Source organism: Capra hircus, chromosome 15, assembly GCF_001704415.2.
Source record: "Capra hircus breed San Clemente chromosome 15, ASM170441v1, whole genome shotgun sequence".
NCBI classification, from domain to species: Eukaryota; Metazoa; Chordata; class Mammalia; order Artiodactyla; family Bovidae; genus Capra; species Capra hircus.
This window is the reverse complement of record NC_030822.1, coordinates 77,094,037-77,116,654: the sequence shown is the minus strand read 5'-3', so window position 1 is coordinate 77,116,654 and position 22,618 is coordinate 77,094,037. Positions and strand designations below refer to the sequence as shown.

Sequence of the window (22,618 nt, the reverse complement as noted above, 5' to 3'; positions counted from 1 at the left end):
AAAACTCTTAGAGGAAAACATAGGCAGAACACTCGATGACACAAATCAAAGTAAGATCCTCTATGACCCACCTCCTAGAGTAATGGAAATAAAAACAAGAGTAAACAAGTGGGACCTCATTAAATTTAAAAGCTTTTGCACAGCAAAGAAAACTATAAGCAAGGTGAAAAGACAACCCTCAGGCTGAGAGAAAATAATAGCAAATAAAACAACTGACAAAAGATTAATTTCCAAAATATACAAGCAGCTCATACAACTCAATACCAGAAAAACAACCCAATTAAAAAGTGGGAAAAAGACCTAAACATATTTCTCCAAAGAAGACATACAGATGGCTAACAAACAAATGGAAAGATGCTTAACACAACTCATTATTCAAGAAATGCAAATCAAAATTACAATGAGGTTATCACCTCACACCAGTCAGAATGTCCATCATCAAAAAGTCTACAAAGAATAAATGATGGAGAAGGTGTGGAGAAAAGGGAACGCTCTTGCATTGTTGGTGGGAATGCAAATTAATACAGCCAGTATGGAAGATGGTATGGAGATTCCTTAAAAAGTCAGGAATAAAACCACCATATGACCCAGCAATCCCACTCCTAGGCATACACCCTGAGGAAACCAAATTGAAAAAGACACATATCCCATTGTTCACTGCAGCACTATTTACAATAGCTAGAACATGGAAGCAACCTAGATGCGCATCGAAAGATGAATGCATAAAGAAGTTGTGGTACATGTACACAATGGAATATTCAGCCATAAAAAGGAACAAATTTTAGCCAATTCTAATGAGGTGTATGAACCTAGAACCTATTATACAGAGTGAAGTGAGTCAGAAAGAGAAAGATGAATATCGTGTTCTAACACATATACGAGTGAGTGAAGTCGCTCAGTCGTGTCCGACTCTTTGCGACCCCATGGACTGCAGGCTACCAGGCTCCTCTGTCCATGGGATTTTCCAGGTGACAGTACTGGAGTGGATTGCCATTTCCTTCTCCAGGGGATCTTCCCAACCCAGGGATCGAACCCAGGTCTCCCGCATTGTAGACAGATACTTTACCGTCTGAGTCACCAGGAAGTCCAAACACATATATATGGAATCTAGAGAAATGGTACTGAAGAATTTACTTACAGGGCAGCAATGGAGAAGGAGACATAGAGAACAGACTTATGGACACGGGGAGAGGGGAGGAGAGGGTGAGATGTAGGGCAAGAGTAACGTGGAAACTTACATTTCCACATGTAAAATAGATAGCCAATGGGAATTTGCTGCATGGCTCAGGAAACTTAAAACAGGGCTCTGTATCTACCTAGAGGGGTGGGACGGTTCAAAAGGGAGGGGATATATGTGTACCTATGGCTGATTCATGTTGAGGTTTGACAGAAAACAGCAAAATTCTGTAAAGCAATTATCCTTCAATAAAAAAATAATTTTTTTAAAAAAAGAAAACCCTGGCAATAAAGAATGCAGAGAAATCTCCCTTGGGACGGTTCAACCAAAGAAAGGCAATGTAAAAAGAAGATACAAAATATTAAAAATATCATGAAAGTATAAATAGAATAAATAGACATTTTATAAATCCTAAGAATATCAAAAACAGGCTTGAAGCCTGAAGAAGATAATATTAAGAAAAATAAAAGAAAATATTAACTAACAGAGGGTAAGCTAAAGCATTTACAGACAAATCTATACCAATCAAAATGTTTATACTTTTATATTTATAGGATTTAGATAAATTAGTGTATGAACAACTGAGGAGACTACAGTTGTGACTGTAAACAATATGGGAAAATAATACACTCTTTCCAAAAGTTCAAGTACACAACACTATCAATCTGCTCAATATAGACAAGCGATACTTTTTAAATCCATTTAAGTAAAATCATTATTTTTCACACTGAACCACAACCAGGTATAAATGGCCTTCGTGTTGTTTGCATCTCTGTGCTTCCTCTAAATGTTACCTGCATTGATACTGTGATCTCTTGAAGAGCAGCATCTGCTTCGTCTTGCTTAGTTTTAAGTAATATACTTTGTTCTCCAGCTGTTCTGTTCAATTCAGCCACAAGAGCTTTAGCTTCATTTAGTTTGGATACACCAGCCTACATTAATAGAAGAGACTGACAATATTAAAAGAAAAGGAATTTTATATACATAGGGTAAACAAAGTCTATAAGAATGAATAAAAGAAATATAAATGTGTACAAATACCACATCTGCAAGTGAACTTAGGTTTTTTCTTATTGCTAATTATAACAATTTAGTCAACTTTTTACCCATTAAGATGTAGAAAAAGACTCCACAAAGGCCTTAGAGGAAAATGGATCTTAAAGCATCACAGTAAAGCTGAATACATTAACATATATTAATTAGCTTAACCAGTGGGGTTTTACTCAACTGCATTAAACAGGAAAGAAAATAGAAAGAAAAATATTCAGTAAACCTTTCTAATTTTTCAGTCTCATTAATTGAACAAAAGGACCTCAGGGACCACTCTTTTTATACTGGACATGCCTTGGTTTTGTTTGTCCATTATCCAACTATTTTATAAGAGACTGCCTTACATAGGGTGCTGGTTAGCAATCACTCCAAATGCTTCGGCTATTCTTTGGGGAGGGGGGCGGGGTGGGTGGGTGACCCTGGTCTGGCCATTTTAACACTCCACTCCACTGTCCATCAATAATCCAAGGAATGAACATGAAAACTATTCTCTCTGTTCTTCAATACAATTGCATTTTTGTCACAAAACGAATCAGAAGAAAGATAGCAATGGCAAAAAAAGGGAATGTAAACTTGGTGGCTCAGATGGTAAAGCTTCTGCCTACAATGTGGGAGACATGGGTTTGATCCCTGGGTCGGGAAGATCCCCTGGAGAAGGAAATGGCAACCCACTCCAGTACTCTTGCATGGAAAATCCCTTGGACCAAGGAGCCTGGTAGGCTACACTCCATGGGGTCGCAGAGTCGGACACGACTGAGTGACTTCACTTCACTTCACTTCAAACAGTATTTATTGAGCACCCAGTACAGAGGACAGGCATCATGCTGGCTCTCTACATTAGCACTTCATCTCACGTACACAAGACACTGACCCAATAAAGCTATCACTCAGTAAATCTACCTCAAATGCGATGGAGAACTAAATCAGGAAATTAACTTTTCAAAGCATGTGCAGTTAGTGGCTTAATATAAATGAAAGTAAATCAGTAGAAAGAAGGATAAAGATAACTCTGTCAATTAATGCTCCTGGTTTCCTACCCTTACAAAGAGAAGCAAGAACTCTGGAGACAGAATGCTCTCTGACAGAATCTGAGGTTAGCATTCTAACAGCACACTTAAGCTGAAGCTCTACAATTATAGAAATACAAAGAGTTCCAAATGTACTAAGTGACATAAATCAGAATATAATAAATTATACATAATAACAAAATAAATATAATAAAATATACGTTTAAGAATGTTTATAAAATATAATTATAAATATAAAGTCTACTATAAAACATATCATATATTATGTTTTAATTAATAATAGGCACTTTTGATTTCTAAAATAAGTTCATATGAAAAAGACATTTAAAACCAGCACAATAAGCTATCAAAAGCACACAAATAACATGCATAGTGAAGCAAAGAAATAATTATTCAACCAAAAAAAATACAAAACCATTACTATAAGCTAATGGGCAATATAGATAGGTGAGACAGTTTTCCAGGATACTTAATACAGTACAATATTTATTTATGGCATGTGATTTACATAATCCTTGTCCCTTACAACATAAATAAAATAATTTTAGATCACCAATAATGTACCTGCAAATGACTTTGTCTTTTTAATAATTCCTCTTTCTTGCTGCTACTAATGGCAGAATATACACGTAAAAAGGTCATATATCGGCTTGGTGTAGCACCATATGCTTTACAAGACTCATGGATTAATAAAAAAGATTTTAGAAAATCAGGATCAACTAGAAAGAGGAAAAAAAGATGACAATGTAAGTATGGTCCATTAAGAATTACAGAAAATAAATTTAACTATATCTTTTTCTACGCAATGAAATTATGAGATAATATATTTGCTTAAAGGTGAACAGGTATTCCTAGGTATCCATGCATAGCTTCCATTTTTCTTATTAATTTGCATTATTTTTTCCAGTGGTCTCTACACTTCAACTGTACGTATATACCTTTCCCTGTATTTCCCCTGACAAGTTTTATTGCTGCAAGAAAGATAAATCTACAGTTTCCCATGTCAATTAATTGGGACTACGTAACAGGTAGTCTAAAAGTAAGCTTACTAAAAGCTGTATGAGTGGAAAAGATACACCAAACCAAATAACACCTATTCCCTCCTATGTACATGGGAAGAAACAGGGCTTCAAAAGTCAAAAAATTAAGAACAAGCTCTCGTTAGCTTCAATATACACGTGTGCTCAGTCATGTTCAACTCTTTGCAAACCCATGGACAGTAGTAGCCCGCCAGGCTCCTCTGTCCATGGAATTTTCCAGGTAAGAATATTGGAGTGGGTTGCCATTTTCTCTCCAGGGGATCTTCCTGACCGAGGGATCAAACCACATCACCTACACCGGCTGGCAGATTCTTTATTACTTGAGCCACCTGGGAAGCCAACATATACATGACCAAATACATTCTCTCTCTCTTGTTGTCTCAACCTATTCCCCTCTGTATTCTCTACCCCAGTGAACAAAATCAACTTCTAATAAATTTTTCCAAGCAGAACCCTGAGAAATATTCTTGCATCCTTCTTCTTCCTTGCATACAGCAGCCATTATATAACCAAATCCTCTTTAGATTACCTCCTGATACCACCCAAGTCCATTCCTTCCTCTTGGAGTAGAAGGCAATAGCCTTCTACACTGGAGAAGGAAATGGCAACCCATATACTGGTCTATAGAACCCCTGTTTCTCTGTATACCAACCTATTTCTAATATCTGAAAAAACAGGTGGATGCAGAGACTTCTCTTTCTAAAACAAGACTCTCGTTACATCTCTAACAAAAACCTGTCAATTATCCCAAATCACTAAGAAGTCAGAATCCAAATTCCTTCCGTAACATGACATGGAAGGCTCTTCATTACTGACCCTGCTTACCTTATGACATTAGAAAACGGCAATTATTTCATCAATAAAAGCTCGGTAAAATCAGTTTCATCAAAATACTACCTGATTTCTTTTTCTTTTCTTCTTTTCTTTTTTTGTCACTATATCTTTCTTCACCACCCATTTCACTGAGTAACATTTCAGGTATCTAAAACAGGAAGAACATTTCTTTAAACTTCAATTCAGTATGAAAAATGTTTAAGTAAATCCAGTATCAGATGTAAAAAAACACTTAACGTAACACATAAAAAGTATCAGTTGGACTTTTCTTCTAGGATTCCTTCCAGACTAAGGAAAAAAAACAGTATATCAGTCTTCAGAAAACATTTCCTAGTTGATGCTTTGACACATATATCAACCATTGACTGGAAATTAATAGAACACAGGAAAAGCTTCAATATCTCACTTGAAAAATGATTAGATTTATGAAATGAAGAAACTAACAATTTGATTGAATTAGAAAATAATCACAGATACCATTTAAAAATCACAAAGTAATAAAATCAAATGTTTTATTTGGTATCAAACTAATAAAATGCCTTCATGACATAAAGGAACAGGAAGGATTCTTAGATTTCTTAAACAAGAAATAAGGAAAAATAAATAAAAATAATTTCATAATTGATATCAACATAATTGATAATGCTAAAAACTATCTATTGTCTAGTCATAGCAAGGTTTTTGCCATTATCGCAAATAAGAAAATTAAGTAATGAACAGATATTAAACTATATAAAAAAATTTTAAACCCTATTTCTGGGGAACAAAAACTAAGTAGAACTCCAAAATTTTAAAATTAAGCCAAAAACCTCCAACTTATTTCACCGATACAGTTCACATGCCTAATAAGAACAAGTGCAAGTAATCCAGGTAATTAGGTCAAAAATCAGACAGAATAAAATATTAAGATCCCTTAACTAGTGGAGTGTTTGAAAGTGCCATGATTCTTGAGCCAAAGAATATTTTTTTTCTCAAATATTTTCACTGATTTCTGAACATATACTGAAGCAACTGAGAGAATATTTTAAATACACACTTTTAAATCAAAGAAAATTTCTTTGGAAACTCACTTTCTTTAAAATACTCTATCCCTTAGGATACTCTACTCTCCCTTAGGATAGAGTATTTTAGGATAGCTTGATTGTGCTAATCATTTCACAACATAAAATAAACAAAAACAACATGATGTACACCTTAAACACATACAATTTTTATGTGTCAATTACACCTCAATAAAGCTGGGAGGCGTGGGAAAGAATCTATTCCTAAATAATATCCCACGTTAGGAAAGTTTTCTTGCCTGTTTTCAACCACATTCCACTTTGCTTCCACTCTACCTCCCAGCAGATAAAAACAGCACTTTGGAGTTGAATGAGTATATTAACACTATTCATTCTTACTAATATCTTGACCTCTCAATTCCTTGAATTCTTCTCCTTCTGTTATCTATCACCTTTTTACCAGCCACTCTCCCCTACCATGTCAAATGGTCACATCCTAATACCTTGTCATTAACAATAACTGCAATCATTTCATAATCTCACTTGCAAACATCCCCCTTTTACCATTACATTCCTGTCTAACCAGCTCATTCCTCTTGCAGTGCAAACAATTCTCAAATTTCACCAAGACCTACAGTCTATTCATTCAACAACCTTTATACTGTCATTCACCATCTTCCTACCATAACTCCTCAGTTTCCTTGGCCTTCCCCTACTTTGTCATACTCAGTCATTTCAGTCGCTCAGTCATGTCCAACTCTTTGCAACCCCACGGACTGCAGCATGCCAGGCTTCCCTGTCCATCACCAACTCCTGGAGCTTGCTCAAACTCATGTCCATCGAATCGGTGATGCCATCCAACCATCTCATCCTCTGTCGTCCCCTTCTCCTCCTGCTTTCAATCTTTCCCAGCATCAGGGTCTTTTCCAATGAGTCAGTTCTTCACATCAAGTGACCAAAGTATTGGAGCTTCAGCTTCAGCATCAGTCCTTCCAATGAATATTCAGGACTGATTATTTTAGGATGGACCGGTTGAATCTCCTTGCAGTCCAAGGGACTCTCAAGAGTCTTCCCCAATACCATATTTCAAGAGCATCAATTCTTCTGCGATCAGCTTTCTTTTTATAGTCCAACTCTCACATTCATACATGACTGCCGGGAGTCAGCACAAGGAGTCCCGCCCGTGGCAAAGGTCATGAGGTTAAGGGGCCCGAAAGGCAAAAGCGAGTTGGGCCTTAAGGGAGCCTCGCTGGATCTGCTCGTGCATCTGCCCCAAAACCAGAGTCTGCCTGCCTTACTGCACTGCGCTTTTCGCCTACTCTTCTGACATTATACGGGGGGCTATCCCCCACCATCTCTCTCTGAAAAGGAGTTAACTTAGGACTCCAGTTAATAAATCTCCTGGGCGTGACAAGGATGTTTCAGTCCATAAACCTCTCTGCTGGCAGACTAGCTTGTGTGACAGGATTATCCACACTCTTGCTACTATGTACATGATTGTTTGCAACCTCTCAACCATAAACAGCACAGAGAGTTTGGAGTATTTTGAAAGTCTCAGTTAGCATAGGGTTTTTCTAAGGATAAAAATCATGTTGGTGAAGGGTTTCATTGCTGAGCTAATGACTGCCACCAGGCCTCCATATCCTTAGGCACCTAGAAGTATGTTAATCAATGTAATTGGAATGTAGAAAAAGAAATATAGTAGTTTTGATGTTAGCAATACTAGACTTTTGAGTTAATGAATTTTCTCTTTTGTTATAGATCACTGTACTCCTCTTTCTTTGTTATAAATCACTGTGTCCTTGCTATGTAAAAATGTAACTTTATCACTATCTTAACACTAAATAGATCTTAAGGGGAAACAAGTTATCTGATCGATTAACCTTTATCAATAGAAAGAAAGGTGAGGCCATAAAATGTTAATCGGTCTCCAGACCAGAAGATATTGTAAAACAAATTTAAGACCCTTGTAAGAACAAAGATATGCTGAGAACACTGTCTTTAGATAAAGGTCGGAGCAGCTGACCCTGCGTAACTCTGTGTCTTACATTTATCTCTATGTATAACTAAAAGTATAAAAGTGGACCTGAAAAATAAAGAAACAGACCAGTTCCTGGAAAGACTGGTTTCCCCCGTGTGGTCTTTTCTTGTTCTCTTCTTTTCTGGCTGAATTCCCATCTGGAGTGTGGAGGCTCGCCAAGCCTACTAATTTTGCTGGGGCTTCTAAGATCTGACCAGGGAGGCCTTTGTGTCTCCTCTCCTTCGGGAGAATGGGAAGATGCCTGCGGCCTACATAGGTGGTGCAAACTCCCTGTCTTGGAGTTTTATTGGTTTTTCATGTAAACCAAGTTATTCAGCATCTTTTCTCCACTTATTTTCCTACTACACTATTCTTTCCTAATCTCTCTTTATATTTCTAATTAAATAGTTCTTTCCTAGGACGCCGACGCTGTCCGCTCTTCGAACTACCCTGGATCCACCCGGGGTGGACCCCGGCACATGACTACTGGAAAAACCATAGCTTTGACTAGACGGGCCTTTGTTGGCAAAGTAATGTCTCTGCTTTTTAATATGCTGTCTAGGTTGGTCATAGGTTTTCTTCCAAGGAGCAAGTGTCTTTTAATTTCATGGCTAGAGTCACCACCTGCAGTGATTTTGAAGCCCAAAAAATAAAAGTCTCTCATGGTTTCCATTGTTTCCCGAACTATTTGCCATGAACTTAGCTTTTTGAATGTTGAGTTTTAAGCCAGCTTTTTCACTCTCCTTTCACCTTCATCTGGAGAAGGCAACGGCAACCCACTCTAGTACTCTTGCCTGGAAAATCCCATGGATGGAGGAGCCTGGTAGGCTGCAGTCCATGGGGTCACGAAGTCGGTATTTTGCATAATGTACTCTGCATATAAGTTAAATAAGCAGGGTGACAATATACTGCCTTGATGTACTCCTTTCCCTATTTAGAACCAGTCTGTTGTTCCATGTCCAGTTCTAACTTTTGCTTCCTGACCTGCATACAGATTTCTCAGGAGGGAGGTCAGGTGGTCTGGTAATCCCATCTCTTGAAGAATTTTCCACAGCTTGTTGTGATCTACACAGTCAAAGGCTTTGGCATAATCAGTAAAAAGTAGTAGATGTTTTTCTGGAACTCTCCTGCTTTTTTGATGATACAGCAGATGTTGGCAATTTGATCTCTGGTTCCTCTGCCTTTTCTAAATCCAGCTGGTACATCTGGAAGTTCACGGTTCACGTACTGTTGAAGCCTTACCTGCAGAATTTTGAGCATTTCTTTGCTAGCATGTGAGATGAGTGCAATTGTGTGGTAGTTTGAACATTCTTTGGCACACACTCAAGCAGCAAAGCAAAGCCCCAATCCTGCTTAAATGCAAGTCACCACTATTGCAGGTCTGTAACCCTGAGTGCACATGTGACTGGAGAAAAAGCACACAACTATACTGAATGGCCTCAGCTGAACTTTACCATCACTAGCCTCATGTGAACCTGTAATGCTATCTAGCTATTACTGTCATACTCCACTCTCCTAAGCCTTTCACTGCTTCCCTCTTCCAAAACTATTTTGCACATCCTCTTCAAGATTCCAAAATCTCTTTCCTCAACTTTTCTCTCAAGTGATTAATCTTAGTTCTGATTTCACTTGGAAAACAGAAACAACCAGAAGTGTCTAAAACTTCCCAATGCTACTGCTGCCCACCTGCGTGGACCCAGATCCCTGTACTCTGCTTCCTTTCCTGTTGCTACATATGACACTTCCATTCTCCAAGCAAAGTGAAGTGAGAGTCGTTCCGTTGTGTCCGACTCTTTGCGACCCCATGGACTATACAGTCCGTGGAATTCTCTAGGCCAGAATACTGGAGTAGGTAGCCTTTCCCTTCTCCAGGAGATCTTCCCAACCCAGGGATCAAACCCAGGTCTCCTGCATTGCAGGCAAATTCTTTACCAGCTGAGCCACAGGGAAGCCCAAGCAAAGGCTTGTCCTCAATCCTTCCATGTGTGTAGTAGACCCATATGGTGTCTAGACCCAAGGACACGGCTCTACCAATTCGCCCCCTTTCATATAAAATACATGTTTTGTTTCCTTTCTTGCATTCCCAATGGCATATGAGCATGCTCCAGTTTAGCCCATCTTAAAAAATTTTTTTAAAGAAAAAAACTATTTTATTCCCACTTCCTGCAGTTACTGATCCATTTTATCTTCCACTTTATAACAAAATTCTTCAAAAGAAGTGACTATATTCACTCTCCACTCTTCTCATTCTTCCCAAAACACATTTCAATACAGTATTTTTTTCCACTACTAACTGAAACTGCTTCATTAAAGTCACTAAGGGACACAAGTTGCTAAACCCAATGCTCAGTTTCCAGCCTTCATGGGCTTCCATGTGTCACAGCTCATCCTTCCTTGCTCCTTCAGAATGCTGTTTTCACTTGGTTTCCAGGCTTCACTTGCACTCACAACTCCTGTTTCCTATTTCCCTAGCGGTTCCTTCTCAGTATCCTTTGCTGGTTCCTGTTCATCTCAGCCTTTTAATGCTGAAAGTGCCCCAGGGGTCAGCCTTTGGATCTCTTCCCTTTCTGCCAACATTCACTCCTTCAGTAGTATTTGTTCTCAAAGCTTTAAATGCCACTTAAACTCTGATAATTCCCATAATTTTGCCTGTATGCCTGACCTTTTCCCCTGAACTTTTCAATCTTCCAATTCAGATGTCCGACACACCTCTTATTTAATAGATCTAAAACTGAAAGCTTCATCTTCTCTTCTCAAAATCTTCCTCTCATAGTCTCCCTTCAACTGACAGGTATTCCAGTCTTTCCAGGAGCTCAAGCCAACAGATTGGCAGGTATCCTCAACTCCCCACTTCCCCTAATAACTTATTACTATCTGTCAGCAAACCCTATCATTTCTACTGCAAAACATACCAGAATCTACCAGTTCTCACCACCTCTACCTCTCTATAGTGAGAACTGGTAGATACTGGTATGTACCCTGAGAGCAAGTCATCCTTGTCTTTTACCAAGATTACTGCAATAGCTTTGTAACTGCTTCCTCCTGGTCTTCTACGGTCTATTTTCAAACAGAAGCCAGTGTAATCCCATAAAACATCAGAACAGTTTTCCTCACAAGCCTCCAAGGAGTCCCTTACTGGTTTCCAGAAAAGTTGAAATCCTTATAATAGCATCCAAAGCCCCACCCTAACTGTTCTCTTAATCCCCCAACCTCATCTGCAACTACTCTCCACCTTGATCACTCTGTTACAAATGAACTGGCCCTCAAATCACCAGGCCTGCTCTCATTTCAGATTCTTCCTGTAGAAAGCTTTCCCTCCAAATATCCCCCAAAAGAATGTAAACTCCATGAGGGCAGGGACTCTTTTCTCTGCTATATCCCCAGTATATAAAAGAGTGACACATATTAAGCATCCAATAATTACTGCTTCTTAATGAATACTTCTTGTTCATGTAGCCTCTTCAGACTGGAATAACTTTCCGCTATCTACTTACTGAAATCTATTTAAAGGATCATCTCAACTGTAAAATGTTGTCTATTATCTCAAATTGTGCTCCTTTCTCTGAATCGTGATAGGCAATGGTTTGCACATCTACTATACAAAAATAAATCACTGATTGGGAATATGAGCATCATTCAAGGAGACAATATTGAAAATTATTATTTACTCAAATTAAGCAATGTAAAAGGCTTCCAGTTGAGATGGTTTTTGAGTTCACACTTTACACTCGTATCCTTCCAAACACATATCATAACAATGAAAGAATTTTTTCTTAAGGCACCTAAATTTTAATTGAAACAACTGCTAAAATTATTGCTGTGATATTTTAATCATAAGCTAGTCTATAACAGACTAAGTAATGAAATTTATAAAATTTTTTAAATATAATAAATATCTCTGTGGTCCTTAATTAAGAACATAATCTTACTCCTAACATTTTGTAGTCAACTAATCTGTCAAGTATAAGAGTATGAAGAAAAGACAGTTATCTTCAAATATATGAGAGATGCTCAGTGCCACAATTAAGGATTATAATAAACACCAAGGGGAAGTTGTGACAATTAGTAACCTTAAAAAGAAAGTGAAAGTGAAGTCGCTCAACCGTGTCCGACTCTTTGTGACCCCATGGACTAGAGCCTACCAGGCTCCTCCATCCATGGGATTTCCCAGGCAAGAATACTGGAGTGGGTTGCCATTCCCTTCTCCAGAGATCTTCCCAACCCAGGGATTGAACCCGGGTCTCCCACATGGTAGCAGACGCTTTACCATCTGAGCCACCAGGGAAGTCCTTGGTGTCTTAAAAACAAAATGTGCTTATTTTTATTTCCGTATTTAAACATTAAACTTACTTTCTTCATACTGCTATCTGACCAAGCCTCCATCCACAACACCTGGCACTTCTTATGCAAAGCAGGATTGCTCTCACAGTTGATTATGAAGTTTAAATTTGAGGAATCCATTATCAAAACAATATGCAAGTTTTGTTGCACTCCTAAAAAAATAAGATAAATATAGTCATGGAATATTACAATAACAATATTTGAAGAAATCCATATATGGTCCGGTTTTATGAAATTAAAATTTTCTGAAATTGGATGGCAGAAGCTTTTTAACAAAAGAGCAATCTATGAAATAGAATTATACTCTAAGTGAAAAATCTGCCTGCAATGCAGGAAACAAGAGATGCGTGTTTGATCCTCCTCTTGGGAAGATACCCTGGAGGAGGAAAGAGCAACCCATTCCACTATTCTTACCTGAAAAACCCCATGGACAGAGAAGTGCAGAGGGCTATAGTCCAAAGGGTCACAAAGTCGCACACGACGGAACGGATGAACATGCCTGCAATGCACATGAATGTGCTGTGTTTGTGCAAGCTGAGATAAAATATCCCAAAAAGATATGATACTGCTGTTCCTTTTCAAATGTCATACCGGATTCTATTAAGTAACTTTTTTATTTTTAGGATTTTTGTTTCAATGTTCAGAAGCAAAACTGATCTCTGGTTTTCTTTTAGGAGAAATATTTTTCCGTGTTTCAATGTCAATATCATTTTCCCTTCATAAAACTGAATTTAGAAACTCTCCTTTATTTTCTATGTCCTGAAGTAGTTTTAAAATAGCATTGAAATGATCCCTTTCTTCAAGGTGTGGTAGAAATCCCCTCTAAACTTAAAACAGAGAGAAGGGAAGGTAGCTCTTTAACAACTTTCTTTGTTTCATCAATAATAAACGTTCTTGCAGAAAAATAAAGATGATCACTGTAATAGCAGTGCCTGGGTGGTGTCACTATTGCCTTATTTTTTGCTTATCAATTTTAGATATCCACTGTGTCCACGAAACTGCTTCTATAATATGTTTCTTTAGTTTCAAAGAAACTACAGAATGTGAAGTGAAGTGAAAGTCACTCAGTCGTGTCCAACTCCTTACAACGCCATGGACTATACAGTTCAGTTCAGTTCAGTCGCTCAGTCGTGTCTGACTCTTTGCGACCCCATGAATCGCAGCACGCCAGGCCTCCCTGTCCATCACCATCTCCTGGAGTTCACTCAGATTCACGTCCATCGAGTCCGTGATGCCATCCAGCCATCTCATCCTGGGTTGTCCCCTTCTCCTCCTGCCCCCAATCTCTCCCAGCATCAGAGTCTTTTCCAATGAGTCAACTCTTCGCATGAGGTGGCCAAAGTACTGGAGTTTCAGCTTTAGCATCATTCCTTCCAAAGAAATCCCAGGGTTGATCTTCAGAATGGACTGGTTGGATCTCCTTGTAGTCCAAGGGACCCTCGAGAGTCTTCTCCAACACCACAGTTCAAAAGCATCACTTCTTCGGCGCTCAGCCTTCTTCACAGTCCAACTCTCACATCCATACATGACCACTGGGAAAACCATAGCCTTGACTAGACGGACCTTTGTTGGCAAAGTAATGTCTCTGCTTTTGAATATACTATCTAGGTTGGTCACAACTTTTCTTCCAACGAGTAAGCGTCTTTTAATTTCATGGCTGCAGTCACCATCTGCAGTGATTTTCGAGCCCAAAAAATTAAAGTCTGACACTGTTTCTATTCTTTCCCCATCTATTTCCCATGAAGTGATGGGACCAGATGCCATGATCTTCATTTTCTGAATGTTGAGCTTTAAGCCAACTTTTTCACTCTCCTCTTTCACTTTCATCAAGAGGCTTTTTAGCTCCTCTTCACTTTCTGCCATAAGGGTGGTGTCATCTGCATATCTCAGTTTATTGATATTTCTCCCAGCAATCTTGATTCCAGCTTGTGTTACTTCCAGTCCAGCGTTTCTCATGATGTACTCTGCATATAAGTTAAATAAGCAGGGTGACAATATACAGCCTTGACGTACTCCTTTTCCTATTTGGAACCAGTCTGTTGTTCCATGTCCAGTTCTAACTGTTGCTTCCTGACCTGCATACAGATTTCTCAAGAGGCAGGTTAGGTGGTCTGGTATTCCCATCTCTTTTAGAATTTTCCACAGTTTATTGTGATCCACACAGTCAAAGGCTTTGGCATAGTCAAGAAAGCAGAAATAGATGTTTTTCTGGAACTCTCTTGCTTTTCCCATGATCCAGCGGATGTTGGCAATTTGATCTCTGGTTCCTCTGCCTTTTCTAAAACCAGCTTGAATGTCAGGGAGTTCACGGTTCACGTATTGCTGAAGTCTGGCTTGGAGAATTTTGAGCATTATTTTACTAGTGTGTGAGATGAGTGCAACTGTGCGGTAGTTTGAACATTCTTTGGCATTTTCTTTGGAATTGGAATGAAAACTGACCTTTTCCAGTCCTGTGGCCACTGCTGAGTTTTCCAAACTTGCTGGCATATTGAGTGCAGCACTTTCACAGCATCATCTTTCAGGATTTGAAACAGCTCAGCTGGAATTCCATCACCTCCACTAGCTTTGTTCGTAGTGATGCTTTCTAAGGCCCACTTGACTTCACATTCCAAGATGTCTGGCTCTAGATGAGTGATCACATCCTCATGATTATCTGGGTCGTGAAGATCTTTTTTGTACAGTTCTTCCATGTATTCTTGCCACCTCTTCTTAATATCTTCTGCTTCTGTTAGGTCTAGACCATTTCTGTCCTTTATCGAGCCCATCTTTGCATGAAGTGTTCCCTTGGTATCTCTAATTTTCTTAAAGAGATCCATGGAATTCTCCAGGCCAGAACACTGGAGCGGGCAGCCTTTCCCTTCTCCAGGAGATCTTCCCAGCTCAGGGATGGAACCCAGGTCTCCTGCATTCCAGGCAGATTCTTTACCAGCTGAGACACAAGGGAAGCCAATAGCACTGAACCAACATTAATTTCGCTGCCAGACAAATGTACTGCAGTTGTTACAGTAGGATGCTAACATGAGGGGAAGCTGGGTGAAGGCTACACAGGGACTCCCCCGACCATCTTTGCAACTTTTCTATAAATCTAGAAGTTTTCTTTAAAAAAAAAAAGATTAAGAAGAGGTGACATGGAGCAGAAAGCTGAGAGCAGTGAGGGGCCTGGGCTGATGGAGTGAATATATGTTCTGTATTATGTGAGTCTAGGGCGGGAAGGGGGAAGGCCACCCCTCCCCTACACCAGGACACAATAATAAGGGCTTAGCTGATCACTGGCCTTCTGATGTGGCTTCCTGGGAAAGAGGAAGGACTCATGTGGTTGGTTTCCCTGGCAACCAGCCTCCACCCCTAGGTGCTGGCCAAAAGTCATCTCATTAACAAAAGTCATCTCATTAACAGAATGTGAAGTCGCTCAGTTGTATCCGACTCTTTGTGACCCCACGGACTGTAGCCTACCAGGCTCCTCTGTCCATGGAATTTTCCAAGCAATAGTAGTGGAGTGGATTGCCTTTTGGCACAATCTAAATAATTCACTAACTCTCTAAGATAGGTAGGTACTAAGTTTACCACATGGAAACAAAAGCAGCAAAGTAAATATCCCAAAAGACATTACCATACTTTCATCCTTACCTTTTGCTAAAATTTTACTTAACATTCTTTTATTATAGGTTAGCCTTTAGTCTACTTAGCGGCTATTTTCTAAAAGTTCTTTAAAAAAGAAAAAAATATAAATTACCAAATGGACCCAAAATTTAAGATACCTTTGCAATCTAAAGAGAAAATAAGGTAGATTCAATGGCATCTATTTCACATCGAGCACAGTTAAATTAATAAGTTCTATGGCACTTACTATATGTGAAGTAGTTGAAGACTGGTCCAAAAAATCCATCCTGCGAAGCCTGATCTTTAAGAGGCAAGAGCAAGGGCTCTAATTCTTCGAGAGTGTAGAGTCCAGGAACTTCACCTGCAGAACATTATATTTCTTCTGAGATTTAGCTACATTACACTAAATTCAACACACATTTTACATATACGATGCTTCTTCTATTTTCATATTAAATAATCTGATGTTATTCAATCTTTGTTTCCAAAACAAGCAAGCCCTATCACTTCTATATTACCTGTAACCTTCATTCAAAAAAATTCAAACTCTTCCCACTAACCGTTCATCTATCTGCCTTTCCAAGTCCTTCTCTACCCTCTTCCAAGACTCTGTATTCTAACCTCAGTGAACTTTTTTGTGTTCTAAAACTTTAGTGAAATATTTCCTCTTCCTGGAATACATCATACCACAGTCTTGCTCTGCCCCAAATCTTCCACTAAAAATACTGTTTAACCCTCAAGACACTACTTTGCCAACTGCCACGCCCATGAGCCTTTCCTGAATACCAACATGTTAGGGAAAGTACTCTTTTCTCTTGAATATAATATCCAAACATCACTGTTCGGCATTTATCACATCATTTAATAATAAATGACTTACTTCTCCCTGCCCACTTAGATTCTAAATTCCAAGAAGGCAAATACTTAATTATGATCAATGTTAACCTTAGGACATTCCTGGCAAAGAATCTAAACCATAAATACTTGTTAAATAAATGAATAAATTAATGAATGAGCTTGTTACTGGAAATCAGGAGAACTAGTCATGGCGTGCTACTATGCAACAGAATGATGAAAATCAAATAAAGGTGGTAAGACTATAAGAACTTGATAGAGGGCTTGCTCACCACCATAAATCCAGTTATTTACTAAATATGTATTAAATCAATATATCTGTAGTTCACAAGAAACTGTAAGATTAAATGAAAAGTTTTTTTCTGCATTCATGAAAAGTCCAACACAGTCTAAATTACTACTTTTCTTTATGCTTATCTCAGAGGTACCAGATCATGACCCAGCCATCAGTCGTGTACGTATTCAAACACAAGCACATACATGTAAATATGCTCTGTCTTTCTATAAATTTGAGCCATACCAAGATACCCTTGTATCCTTAAATTTAATAAAGAAAGTTAGTTCTACTTACATACTCTATAGAGAATAAGAATTTTAAATATAGAAAAGAGACCAAAGGGCCGATTAAGTACTTTCTCTGAAAGTATTTTTCACATAAATATTTTTGCCAAAAAAAGTTAGAAAAATTAACAACCAAAATTTAAGTTTATTATTTTTGCTGTTATATGTTGATAATAAAGACCAATTTATCATATAATAAGTACTGGGTTAATGCTTATCTGAATGTTTGCTTTCACAAATTAAAACAAAAACCCTGAATACCTGGCCTACTACTTTACATCAGCCAAAAGGAACAGAGTCGCCATCTAGTGACAATTTAAGCAATATGCAGAAATAAGAACTTTAAAAATCAAAATGAAGTGAAAGCGAAAGTCGCTCAGTCTTTGTGACCCCTGTACTATCCATGGGATTCCCCAGGCCAGAATACTGGAGTGAGTAGCCTTTCCCTTCTCCAGGGGATTTTCCTGACCCAGGAATCAAACCAGGGTCTCCTGCATTGCAGGCAGATTCTTTACCAACTGAGTTATCTGGGAATCCCTAAAAAAATAGGTTATTTACAAGAGAGGCCTAGTACTTTCACTATACCATTACCTCCACTTTGACAAAAGTTGATCTTCTACTTGTCTAACTTGAGTCTTTCTCATTTGGGCACTAAAGTGTAGGCACCTTACTTTACAAACAAAATGTTTTCTTCAACCAAAGCTATTAAATTTTGAAAACAAAAAGACTACTTCATGCAGAGTCTACGTAGCAGGATTAAAAACATGTATTATATAAAACCACAATGGCACAAGAGCATCATGTAAATTTGTCCTCAGTCCCTGGAGTGGAGCAACTAAGAGAGCTGAAACTAGATTTAACAAGTTTATTTTATACTTAAGTACCAAAACACTCTTGGTCCAAGTTCAAAGCAAAGCTGTGCCATGCTTAGTTGCTCAGTTGTGTCTGACTCTTTGTGACCCCATTTCCTGCAGCCTACCAGGCTCCTCTGTCCACGGGGGATTCCAGGCAAGAATACTGGAGTGGGTTGCCATAACCTCCTTCAGGGGATCTTCGAACCCAGGTCTTCCACACTGCAGGCGGATTATCTACCGACTGAGCTACCATGAAAGACCCAAAACAAAGCTATCTCACACTAATTCTACTAACAACGATTATACATTACAAGCAGACTCTAATAACCACCATAAAGTCTGCAGGAAAGGAGAAATATAGGAAACTGCAGGTATTTTCCTCAGGGACTCACCAAAAATATAAGCTGGCTCCAGAGACAAGAGTATACCACAATTCAAGAAATATGAGATCTAATATATCTGAAATATATCTGCTATTATATAGCCATATTTAAGGCCATATTACAATTATTAAATTATTCCACTAATGATGGACAGTGAGGTTCTAGGATATTTCTTATTTCTTACATATTTCTTTACAGTTCTTTTATTTCTACAAACTAAACTTCTATAATTTAATATAATGTTTATATCAAAGGGTATAGCACATTTTTAAAATAAATACTGGTTGATAACTTTCCCAAAAGGTTATATATATTATCTAATAGTCCCACCAAAAGTATATAAGAAGGCAAATTATTCAGTATATTTACCGATATCAATATTTAATCATCATTTTTATATAATTCCACAACCTCTTGGTTTCATAAAAACAGGATTTCTCAGTTCTCCTGCTCTGAGCATGTTTAATGTTTAACCTTCCATCACTTTAGTAGAAGCTATGCCAAATATTTTCTGAAACATAATTTCATACAAGATAACTTCACTTGAATAATATCTACATTCTTTATTTTTCTTCCAATAAAACCCGTTCACTTGCCTGAAGACAAAAGGCTATTGGCCATCTCCAGAAATGCAGGATGCACAAACTGGTAATCCTCAAGAAGCAACACCACCTGCTGGGCTTCAACGCCGGCGAGACGCAGCGCCTGCACAGAGAGCACATCCGGAGCCCGCTAAGCGTCTTTTGGCAAATATTGGTGAAAACGTTCATTCTGTAGGTGAACTAAGTTATTTTTATTGACTGATACTTTATTGAGTAATCAAAACATAGTTTGGAAAGTAAATTCAGTTCATAAATACTACTGGGAGAATATTTAATTGTTTTATAGCTAGAACATTAAAAGCTAGAGGATGATTTTTAAATACACCCACATATGTCTTAAATTCTACTTTTTGTTTATCTTACCAAGCCATATGACATCCCATAATCTGAGGTACTGAGAGCTAAAAACATAATGTTGCAAAATCATGAAGAAAACAATCATAAAAATAAAATAAAGACTATACTGTATATCAGAGACTTAAAGGCCATTAAAGCCTTTTAGAATATTAAATAATTAGGATTTAAAACCAAATAAAGTAAAAGACTGTGAGGCACTTACATGTTTGAGATCGTTCTTGAAATGCTTCAGTTCATATCCCCTGGAAATCTTCGGTGAAAACAGCACTGCTCCATGCATGTGACTGACTAAGGAAGTGATGGTCCGACGACCCACACCGCTGCGTCCTGCTAGCAGAAGTGAACCTCCAGGAACACTCAGCACTCTGTCAATTCTAGACATATATTCCAGGACTTCTTGGAAAAGCAAAATATCTAAATTCTGGTTATCTCGTCCATAATGAATAAGGCCCTTTAAAAAAAAACCCCAAACAATAGTACATAATTAGTGTAAGTCTTAATTATATAACAAATTGTTAATGATCTAGATTAAGATATTTTATTTTTGGTGCACTCAAGAAAAGAGGTTAAGTAAATATGTGTTGTCTCACACTCTATTATCTATTCAATAATCCAGCTGCATGGCACCTTCTAAGGAAAAATTTACATGATGTCAAACAAGTGCATGAGTCCACAACAGTCAGTTACTTTTGAATATCTTTAATATAACTAGTAAAAAGCAGTGTAAGATAAGCAGGTTGTATAAAGACTTGAAACTATCCAATTTTTGCCATTTGTTACCAAGGGAACATTTCATGCAAAGATGGGCACCATAAAGGACAGAAACAGTATGGACCTAAGAGAAACAGAAGATATTAAAAAGAGGTAGCAAGAATACAGAGAAGAAACTATACAAAAAAGATCTTCATGACCCAGATAAACACGATGGTGTGATCACTCACCTAGAGCCAGACATCCTGGAATGTGAAGTCAAGTGGGCCTTAGGAAGCATCACTATGAACAAAGCTAGTGGAGGTGATGGAATTCCAGTTGAGCTATGTCAAATACTAAAAGATGGTGCTGTAAAAGTGTTGCACTCAACATGCCAGCAAATTTGGAAAACTCAGCAGTGGCCACAGGACTGGAAAAGGTCAGTTTTCATTCCAATCCCAAAGAAAGGCAATGCCAAAGAATGCTCAAGCTACCGCACAACTGTACTCATCTCACGCGCTAGTAAAGTAATGCTCAAATTCTCCAAGCCAGGCTTCACCAGTACATGAACTGAGAACTTAAATATGTTCAAGATGAATTTAGAAAATGCAGAGCAACCAATGATCAAACTGCCAACATCCACTGGATCATAGAAAAAGCAAGGGAGTTGCAGAAAAACAACTACTTCTGCTTCACTGAATACACTAAAGCCTTTGACTGTGTGGATCACAACAAACTGGAAATTTTTTCAAGACGTTGGGAATACCAGACCTCCTCACCTACCTCCTAAGAAACCTGTATGCAGGTCAAGAGGCAACAGTTAGAACTGGACATGGAACAACAGACTGGTTCCAAATTGCGAAAGGAGTACATCAAGGCTATATATTGTCACCCTGCTTATTAAACTTGTATGCAGAGTACATCATGTGAAACGCAGGGCTGGATGAAGCACAAGCTGGAAGCAAGATTGCTGGGAGAAATATCAATTACCTCAGATATGAAGATGATACCACCCTAACGGCAGAAAGTGAAGAGGAAGAGCCTCTTGATGAAGGTGAAAGAGGAGAGTGAAAAAGCTGGCTTAAAATTCAACCTTTAAAAAGCTAAGATCATGGCATCTGGTCCCATCATTTCATTGCAAATAGATGGGGAAATAATGGAAACAGTGAGAGACTATTTTCTTGGGCTCCAAATTCACTACAGATGGTGACTGTAGCCATGAAATGAAAAGACACTTGCTCCTTGGAAGAAAAGCTATGACAAACCCAAACAGCATATTAAAAAGCAAAGACATTACTTTGCCAACAAAGGCCCATATAGCCAAAGCTATGGTTTTTCCAGTAGTCACATATGGATGTGTGAGTTGGGCAATAAAGAAAGCTGAGCCCGAGGAACTGATACTTTTCAACTGTGGTATTGGAGAAGACTCTTGAGAGTCCCACTGCAAGGAGATCCAACCAGTCCATCCTAAAGGAGATCAGTCCTGGGTGTTCACTGGAAGGACTGATGCTGAAGCTGAAACTCCAATACTTTCATCACCTAATGTGAAGAGCCGACTTATCAGAAAAGACCCTGATGCTGATCGAAGGCAGGCGGAAAAGGGGACAATAGCAGATGAGATGGTTGGATGGTATCACTGACTCAGTGGACACGAGTTTGAGTAAGCTGCAAAAGATGGTGAAGCACAGCCTGGCGTGCTGCGGTCCATGGGGAGGCAAAGAGTCGGACACGAGTGAGCGACTCAACAACAGAACGAAAGCCATGAAGTCAGTGTGCACAGAGTATAAGACAATTTCCAAACTCTCAAAACACAGTGCCTAAATGAAAATATTTTGTGAACCCTCATTTTTATGTACAGCTCGGATACAAATCAAAAGCCTATAAGGAGGTAGTATGCCCTCCCAGGAGCCACTGATAGAGGGAAGGGAGAGAGAGAGGACAACTTTCTCACATTTAACAACATCTGCATATTCCCAAACTGCAATACCCATTCCAGTCAAATAAATCAGTTTACCAGACCATGAAAAGCTTTTCTTGGTATAAAATCCATACTAACTTCCATACAAATATTAATCTTTGAAGCAATCATATGCAAGACAGTTGCTTCTTATTACAATTAATATCAAAAAAAAAAACACTCTGTAGGACAGTGCTGTTAAAAGTTTCAGTGAAACAGCAACATCAATATCATTTAGGAGCCCATTAAAAATTTGGATTCTTTTCTG

The 22,618-nt window shown here is 38.4% G+C and overlaps 1 protein-coding gene across 1 annotated transcript in view; it reads right to left on the bottom strand.

Annotated features, from left to right (window-relative positions):
* Positions 1-22,618, bottom strand: part of DYNC2H1 (dynein cytoplasmic 2 heavy chain 1) — a 399,579-nt gene that overhangs the window by 258,940 nt on the left and 118,021 nt on the right. The window contains exons 49-55 of the mRNA XM_013969394.2: positions 19,906-20,154; positions 19,341-19,449; positions 16,339-16,452; positions 12,501-12,643; positions 5,193-5,277; positions 3,820-3,974; positions 1,972-2,109 (exon numbers count right to left, since the gene is read on the bottom strand). Coding sequence (XP_013824848.2) covers positions 1,972-2,109; positions 3,820-3,974; positions 5,193-5,277; positions 12,501-12,643; positions 16,339-16,452; positions 19,341-19,449; positions 19,906-20,154 — 993 coding nt within the window. The remainder of the gene's footprint in view (positions 1-1,971; positions 2,110-3,819; positions 3,975-5,192; positions 5,278-12,500; positions 12,644-16,338; positions 16,453-19,340; positions 19,450-19,905; positions 20,155-22,618) is intronic.